This window comes from Cervus elaphus, chromosome 5 (assembly GCF_910594005.1).
Source record: "Cervus elaphus chromosome 5, mCerEla1.1, whole genome shotgun sequence".
NCBI classification, from domain to species: Eukaryota; Metazoa; Chordata; class Mammalia; order Artiodactyla; family Cervidae; genus Cervus; species Cervus elaphus.
In genome coordinates this window covers 82,012,890-82,022,108 of record NC_057819.1, presented here as the reverse complement: position 1 = coordinate 82,022,108, position 9,219 = coordinate 82,012,890, and the positions used below count along the sequence as shown (strand labels likewise).

Sequence of the window (9,219 nt, the reverse complement as noted above, 5' to 3'; positions counted from 1 at the left end):
GGTACAACTATGGAAAACAATTTGGCACTACTTTGTAAAAGTAAATCTTTGAAGATCTCACAATTCAGCAATTCCATTTCAAGGTATATAATCCATAGCTCCTCAACATAACAACTGGAGACAAGTAGAACATTCCAAGGAGTGTTGTTCCAAGAGTAAAAACTGGGAACCATCCAAATAAGCTTATTCTTACAATGGAATATTACACAGCAGTGCATATGAATGAATATATAGCCAAACAAAGCAATGTGGACATTTAGAAAAAATGTTCAGTGAAAAAAACAAATTCTAGAATATTCTGTACAATCTTTCATTTCTATAAATCTCATAAAAGCAAAACAAAGCAATATATTGAATATGTTAATATGTGATAAAATTCTTTTTATGAGCAATGGAATGATAAACACTATATTCAAGAATGTGGTTTCATCTGGGAAGAGGTGATGTGATGGAAAGCACCTATAGCCAGGTATAAATTATTAGTACAGGCTGGTTCTTGAACAGTAGCATATTCATGAGTGTTCATATAATATAGTGTTTTATACCTTAGAAGCATTTTTATACATAATCTTTTGCTTGTTATAATTACTTATGCTGTATTAAAACATAGAGAAGAACAACATTCATATAATTTCCAGTTTGCAAATTAAATAAAATATATGGTACAATGTTTTCTCACAGTATTTTCAATTTGATTCTTATAATAAAGCTAGAGGGTTTGGGCCAGATATTAGTTCTAGCAAGTGTGTTGAGAAAAATGTCATGAGGCCAAGAGACCCCAGGTGTCTCATTCAAGATCATCCTTTGGTAAGTGATGGGTTAGGGTCTTCAACTGAAGGCTTAAGACTCAGAATGCTGGACAGTTTCCAACAACCCAGACTCACACCTAAATGGGGTACTAGGTAAAGGGGTCAAAATACAAAAACAGAACTGCTGTTCTGGGAAAATGCTGTCATCCTAAGAAGAAAGAGTCCACCAAGAAGGCAAAAAGGAGGGTGGGACTTTCCCGAATGTTTCTGTGACAACACATCCTATCATCATAGGAGTGTTCAAACAACCATCAAAAACAAAAATAAGGATATTATCCATTTTCCTAAAAATCTGAATATGTTGCTTAGGTTCACTGTGCATTTACTTCTATGAAGACTGTCACAACACATCCAGGAGATATGAACAGGGCAGACACAGCAGCTCTCTCTCCACTTTACAAGTGGAAAACAAGGCCAAAGTGATCTACCCACTGTCATTCCCTTGTACAATCCAAATGATGTGAGTGTAATCTCTTCAGTGCTGCCTGCATCTCCTGGTTCATCAGGATGCAGGTCATGGGCAAGCATGGGGTTCTTGACCGTGTGGCTGATGGATACAGCGTGGACCATGGAGAAGGAAGAGAAGGTCCTGGCATAGAGGTAAATGCTTGGAATGAAGACCATAGATACCATGAAAATAGGGGTGGTATGGGTGGAAGCTGCCTTCCTCCTCACCTGCCCTGAGTGGGACCTCAGCATCACCAGGATGGCTGAGTAGGAGACCAGGAGGAGGAGGAACCAGATGACATCCAGCATCCCACTGTTGCAGATCATGAGGAACTCCAAGACAGAAGTGTCAGTGCAGGTGAGTCTCAATACCTGTGGAACATCACAGTAGAAGTTATCTAGGACATTGGGGCCACAAAAAGGCAGTGGGAGCATCAGAGCCAGTTGGAAGATGGAATGAACAAAACCTATCATCCAGGCTGTTGCCACCAACTCCACACAGAGCTGAATGCTCATGATAGTGACATAGTAGAGGAGCATGAAGATGGCTATGTAATGGTCTGAGACCTTCATAGAGAGGAAGAAGGTCATGACACCTCCCAGAAAGTGGAGGAAGAAGACTTGAACCTCATAGCCCTTGTAGGAGATGTCTTCTTCTCAGTGAGGAAGTCCACCAGCATCTTTGGGGCAGGGACTGAGGAGAAACAGAGGTCTATGACTGCCTAGTTTCACAGCAGAAAATACATGGGTGTGTGGAGCCTGGAATCAGAGGTCACTGTGAACATGATGAGGTGGTTTCCCATGAGAGTGGTGGTGCAGACAAACAGGAACACCAGAAACAAGAAGAGTTGGAGCTCCTGAGTCTGTGAGAGCCCCAGGATAAATTCTGATATACATGAGAGAGTCCATGGAATCAGTCCCTGATTCCATGGTGTTCTCTCCATACATCTAAAGAAAACAGACCAGGAAAGAGATGCATTATTGCTCAGGGGCTCACTCAGATTGAGTGTCCAGGTCTCGATGATGGACTTTCATGGGCAGATCATAATACCTGGTGCTGACTTAATGGTCTTGTCTCTGGAGAGTTCACTAGTTGGTTCTGGAATATATATTCATCAGGGGCTTCCCAGGAGGCTCAGTGGTAAAGAATCTACCTGCCAATGCAAGAGACACAGGAGAGGTGGGTTCAATCCCTGTGTTGGGAAGATCCCCAGGAGAAGGAAATGACAATCCACTCCAGTATTCTTGCCTGAAAAATCCCGTGGACAGAGGAGCCTGGCAGGCCACAGTCCATGAGGTCATGAAGAGTTGGACATGACTGAGCAACTGAACACAAACATGAGTATATATTCACAAGATAGCTTAACGCTATCCAAAGACACATGTGACCTGCCTTTCAAAGATTTAGTGTTATCTACCGGTAGTAAGACACTTGGAGTTCAACAGACCTGCACTTAAATTTCTATTTCCTTGATATTTGACTCTGGAGAAATTACTTAACCTCTTTGAGTCTAAGTTTCCACATTTGTATGGTAGGAATAAAAATGACTTTCTTTATTAGAGGATTAAATAAAATAACACACAAGGTTCCTAGAAGAGTGTCTGGAATAATAAATGGCAAACACTTTCCTCTGTGTAGTCTCCTACTCTAAAACCTCCTCTCTTCTTTGAAAATCTATTTTGTACCAAAAATTTTTATGCAACAGTTACCACATCATAATGTTAATGAACTTTTTGTGTTTCTATATTTTCCATCCATAATTCAACTAAACGTTTTCACAGTGATAAATATGCATCTTATAATTTATTTGTGCCCTACAGTGCCCATCTTTGCTGATAGCCAATACTCAAAATCTTTTGGCTGCCGTGTGGGTGAATATCTATAGGGAATGTCTCCCTTAACTGATGTAGATGGTCCCTTACTGGGTGAAGTAACAGAATATGTGGTGTGTGTGCTGAGACATGAGATGGGGGAGAGAGATTGTCTGGGTTAAAAAAGGGGTGATGGATCTTGTATGAAGGGGAATGAAAGAACTCTTCTAAATGAAACTAGAATTTTAGAAGATGTTATTGAATATAAGGATAGAAGAGAAAGGAAGATATTGATATAAGAGAAAACAGACAAAGCAATAAAGAGGGGTGATTAATAGGAAGGGAGAGGAAGGAAGGGGAATGTAAAGGTGGAGAGGAGGGGAGGACTAGGAATAAAGATGAAGGAGGACATGGAGGGTAAGAGATAGAGGTGACAAGTGAGGGTTATGTGCCCTCCTCACTCCCCTGCCTTGTCTCTTTCCACCCCCTTACCTGCCTCTTGCAATCTGTTATCCAATAGTGGTCATTTTAGTCTCACCCTTCCGCTTCCATCTGCATCCACTTCGCTCCATCTTCTATATCACTGTCACAGAGACCTTTCTAAACTGGTATCTGATTACCTTCCTTGCTCATTATAACCTTTAATGACTATCAAAGACTCACAACTTAAAACTCAGAATCTTAGATGTATATTAATATCTACAACTACACTTCTGGGATTTTTAAAAAAATTTCTACATTTAATGATGCTGATATTGGCTTTATATATTCACAGGCGATGTTTTAGGTACACACAAATTTAGAATTATTCTATATTCTCAGTGTATTTCTCATCTAATATTATGAATTATCCCCCCTTATTATTTTAAAAAAACTCCTTTTCTAATATTAGTCTATCTACATTAGCTATTTTTGTGGGTTTTTAAAATCAATTAATTAATTTTCATTGGAGGATAATTACTTTACAATATTGTGGTGGTTTTTTGCCATACATTGACATGAATCAGCCATGGGTGGACATGTGTCCCCCGATCCTGAACGCCCCCTCCCATCTCCCTCCCCACCCCATCCCTCTGGGTTGTCCCAGGGAGTTTGTTTTTTAGTTAGTGTTTTAATGCTATGTATAATGATAGTATTATTTCACTCTATTAAATTACATTTAAGTTCTGTCTTGTAAGCTGCATAAAATTAGATTTAAAATTTTTATTCAAAATAACAATCTTTGTTGTTTTAAGTGGGACATTTAGTCTGAATAAATTTAATGTAATTACTGACATACATGTTTATATTTATCATCTTAGTTTTTGTTTTCTATTAGTTCCACAGATTTTAAGATTCTTTTTTTCTTTTTTTTTTTAATAAAATAATCTCTATAATTTCTACAGTTCCCTGTCCTGAACCCCCCTCCCACCTCCCTTCCCATCCCATCCTTCAGTGTCATCCCAGTGCACCAGCCCTGAGCACCCTGTATCATGCATTGAACCTGGACTGGTGATCTGTTTCACATATGATAATATACATGTTTCAGTTTTTTTGGATCTTTTTTCTTGTTTCTTTTTGAATAAATAAAGTAGTTTTGACTATTAAAAAAAAAAAAAAAACAACTCAGACTCTGAGAAGCTGCCTAACATGCTTTGTGGGTTAATTCATGGTTCAAAAACATGCTTACATATGTGCATGCAACTCCCTCTCAGTGGGTCACACCAAGTTCTAAAACACAGGCTCCATCTACCTTTCTTATCAGTATCTTTGTTACCCAGGAACTGATGGCTAGTCAGGAATCCATGGTGTCTCACATATGTCATATGTTTGGTTATTTCTGTAGCTTTGGGAATGCATTCTGTTTCCTGAAATACCTTCTACTATCTTCTCAGCCTTGAAGTCCTCAGATATCACCTCTGTGACTCCTCCATTTCTCGCATGAAGAATTAATCCATTTCTCTGGGTTCCGGTTCCAATAACATTTTGTAAGTACATTTGTTACAGCTTTTATCATATTTTTCCTGTTCTTTCTCTTAACTAGATTGTAAATAATTTACAATAATTTAGTAGCCCCAGCACCTATAATAGCAACTCTGATTTAGCATTTGATCAAATATGTTCCTATTCTAACGTATTAGGAGATAATTACGTGATCTTGTTCAATGTGATCTTGTAGAAAATTGTGGGGTGTACGACCTTACCCTTTGCTCTCAGCATCTTCCCTCCAAATCACAAGACCAAATGTTACTTGGTGGTTAAAAGCCTGGTTTTCACTTGCCACTTGAGGAATCTGTTTTGAATGCCTTGTAACCTCTGCATTACTCTTGAGGTTATCCTCAGACTTCAGACTGACTAGCATGGAGTCCATATCGCTTGTTCATTCTCTACACTCTACAAAAAGTGTTTCTGGATGCTTCTTACAGCTGCTCTATATGCAGGTGAGAAAATCCTAGTTTCACACCTTCCTTCAGCCCAGAATGGGAAAGAGTCTTCAGGTCATCCATCTTCTTAGAGATCCTTTATCTGCAGGATCAGTTTCCCAGCCAGTGCCCATACATCACCTATACAACAAGGAGAGTGACCCTAGGAGACAAGAGTATATCCTTGGGGAGAAACCACTGGACTCCCTCAGAAAGCAGGACAAGGTCCCTGCCCTCTCTAGCCTGGGTTCCCCAACCATCCCACAACATTGTCCTCATAGCCATATCATCCAAAATATATAAAGATTTGGTCACTAAAGTAGAATATCCTGCAGAATATCCAAGAAGTATTTGGTCAAGAAAGACCCAATCCAAAGTACAGGTAGATATGTTCTTTGATGATGGAAAACATCTAGAAACTCAACAAGTGATATCACTTCCAAAATACCACAGTGGGGAATGAGGCAGAGAGCAGGGAGGAGAAGAAACATAATTGTTTCAGACTTGACATAAAAGTGTTGACCATTCATCAGAGATATTCACCCATAGAAGAGGAACTCTCTAAGTTTTCCCTTGTGATGGTGAGATACTCTGAGTTTCAAATCCCTCCCATATCTCCTGCCTCAAAACCTGGGGTCATAGGAACCAACTCCTGGCCAAGCTCTGCCTCTCACTTGTTGTTCATCATTGAGCAAGTCTTTTCTCTTTGAGTTTTCTCATTTGTAAAACTGTATAATACTACCATACTTTCTGTCAGTTTTGTAAGAATGAGAGAGAAGTCTGACAGTAACTAACAAAATAGCTGACACAGGAAAATGTCCATAGAAATATTAGTTTAATTTCAACTGTCACACTCCATAAAGACCTTCCTCCACTTCTCACATGGAAAACAAATGTTCAGGGAGAAGATTTGTCATTTAAAGTCAACCTATTTTAAGTTCACTCCCTAGTGGAAATCACTAGGTGCTTGCCTAATCTCTTCACTGCTGCCTGCATCTCCTGGTTCCTCAGGGTGTAGATCATGGGGTTGAGCATAGGGGTGATAACCGTTTGGCTGATGGACACAGCTTTGTCCATGGGAAAAGAGGTAAAGGGCCGGGCATAAATATAGATACAGGGAATGAAGACCATAGACACAACAATGATGTGGATGGTGCACGTGGAAGCTGCCTTCCTCCTCGCCTGCCCAGAGTGGGACCTCAGCATCACCAGGATGACTGTGTAAGAGATCAGAAGGAGGAGGAACCAGATAAGGACCAACATCCCACTGTTGGAGATCATAAGGAACTCCAGGAGGGAGGTGTCTGTGCAGGCAAGTCTTAGCACTTGTGGAATGTCACAGTAGAAGTTATCTAGGATGTTGGGGCCACAGAAAGGCAATGGGAGCATCAGAACCAGCTGGACAATGAAGTGGACAAAGCCGCCTACCCAGGCAGCCACCACCAGCCCCACACACACTTGAGTGTTCATGATGGTGACATAGTGGAGGGGCCGGGAGATGGCTATGTAGTGGTCATAGGCCATCACTGAGAGGAAGAGGAGAGTCCCACCTCCCAGAAAGTGGAAGAAGAAGATCTGGGCCATGCAGCCCTGGTAGGAGATGGTCTTCTTCTCAGCGAGGATGTCCACCAGCATCTTTGGGGCAGTGACTGAGGAGAAGCAGACATCTATAACAGCCATATTTCTCAGCAGAAAATACATGGGTGTGTGGAGCCTGGAATCAGAGGTCACTGTAACTATGATGAGGAAGTTTCCCACAACAGTGGTGGTGTAGACAAACAGGAACACCAGGAACAAGAAAAGCTGGAGCTCCTGATACTGTGAGAACCCTAGGAAGACAAATTCTGATACCCAAGTGAGGTTCCCTGAATCCATAATGTCTTCTCCATACACCTAAAGAAAACACAGCAGAGACAGGCATGAAGTTGTTGCTTGCTCTCTTAGTGCTCAAGGCCTCCATAGACTTGGACAAGGCTGTCCAAGTCAATATAATGGACATTCTTATGTACAGAGTCCAATACCAACTGCTGACTGAATGACCTTGTCTCTGGAAAGTTTACTTGGTGCTGGAAAAAAACATATGTGAGATATCTTAAAGCCATCCAAAGACACAAGCCACCTGCCTTTCCAAGATTCAGTGTAATCTAGGTGGAAAGATACTTAGAATCAAATCAAACAGAATGAAATTTGAGAATTTCTATTTCTTTGAGATTTGGCCTTGAGCAAGTTATTTAATGTGAGTCTCAGTTTCCACATCTGAAAGAAATATGTTTTCTTTATGGAAATTGGCTAAGGGATTAAGTAAAATGACACATAAGCTTTCCAGGACAGTATTTGGAATAATAAATATTAATCACTCTCCTCTGTGTAGGCTACTCTACTCCAGTCTCTACTACATTTTTTCACCAGTTGTGTTTCCTTTTTAAATATTAATTTATTTAAAAAACCTCTTATGTTTTATATAACTTAAAGGCTATTTTTCAATTAGAGTTATTAGAAAGCATGAATATTGTATCAATCATTTTTCATGCAACAGTGAAAGCAACAGAATGTTCATGAAGTTCTCATGTGCCTATGTTTTCCCTTCAGAATTTAATCATAATGTGCTAGACACATAGGCCTTGATTCCCAATTTATTTGTGCCCTGCAGTGTCCATCTTTGGTTATGGTTGGTAATTAAAAAGTGCATGCGTGTGTGCATACTATGTCACTTCAGTCATGTCCAGCTCGTTGCAACCCCATGGACTGTAGCCCCCCACCCCCACCCCCCGGCTTCTCTGTCCATGGCATTTTCCAGGCAAGAAAACTAGAGTGGGTTGCCATTTCCTACTCCATGGGATGGGATCTTCCTAACCCAGGGGTCTCTTGTGACTCCTGCATTGGCAGGCAGATTCTTTACCAATGTGCCACCTGGGAGAGAGAGATCCAGTTTTAGCTGAACTGGTTAAGGATTTTTTGCTATTTATGGGGCTAATTCTCAAAGCAAAGAATGTCCTAAATATTCCAATTTAGGTGGTGTGAACTGGAGTTAACTGCTACATGTGTTAAAAGTTATTGGGGTTCAGGACATGTGAGGGAGTCTCTGGGTACAGCTGCACATCTCGGACATTCCATTTCTTTCCAGCCTCCAGGGTAGGTGACCCTTACTGAACGAGGCTCCCCAGATTATATGTGGGAAAATGGCAAAGGGGTAAGTATTTCATTAGTGAAGAAATAGATAAATACATTGTCTGAAGGGGACTTTGAGCTCTTCTGAAATGACAGCAATTTCAGAAGGTGATATTGATCCAAGGGTAGAAGAAAAAAAAATGTTGAAGTAAAAGAAAGTGAAATAAATGAAGACTTCAAAGGAGAAAGTATATCATAAGGAAGGAAGCTGGGGGAATAGAATGGTGAAGGAAAAAGACATGGAAAGGTGGTGTGGCAGGGGAGGGATTGGGAGCAAAAATGAAGAAGGACTCTGAGGGTGAGAGACAGAGGCAAAAGGCGAGGGTTAAGTGCCCTCCCTACTCCTTTGGCTTCCTCTCAATCCCCACCCACTCTCACCTGACTTCCTGAAATCCATTATCTTTCAGGGATTGCTCCCTTTTGAATTTTCCCTTTCACTTTTCATTCCAGTACACCTTCTACACAGCTGCCCATGAGACCTTTTGGGATGCCTTGGCAGGCTACAGTCCATGAGGTCATAAAGATTCAGACACAGCTAAGTGACTAACAGACACACACACAAACATACACACACAAACATT

The 9,219-nt window shown here is 40.7% G+C and overlaps 1 protein-coding gene and 1 pseudogene across 1 annotated transcript; both read right to left on the bottom strand.

Annotated features, from left to right (window-relative positions):
* Window positions 1-1,243: 1,243 nt before the first annotated feature.
* Window positions 1,244-2,200, bottom strand: LOC122693188 (annotated as a pseudogene).
* Window positions 2,201-6,409: 4,209 nt separating this feature from the next.
* Window positions 6,410-7,345, bottom strand: LOC122693381 (olfactory receptor 4D2-like). The gene has a single exon (XM_043900877.1). It carries the CDS (start codon window positions 7,343-7,345, stop codon window positions 6,410-6,412), a length of 936 nt encoding a protein of 311 aa, XP_043756812.1.
* Between the last annotated feature and the right edge of the window lie 1,874 nt (window positions 7,346-9,219).

Excerpts from the sequence above, each read along its gene's own strand:
- LOC122693381 (XM_043900877.1), bottom strand. The coding sequence starts at position 7,345 with ATGGATTCAGGGAACCTCACTTGGGTATCAGAATTTGTCTTCCTAGGG.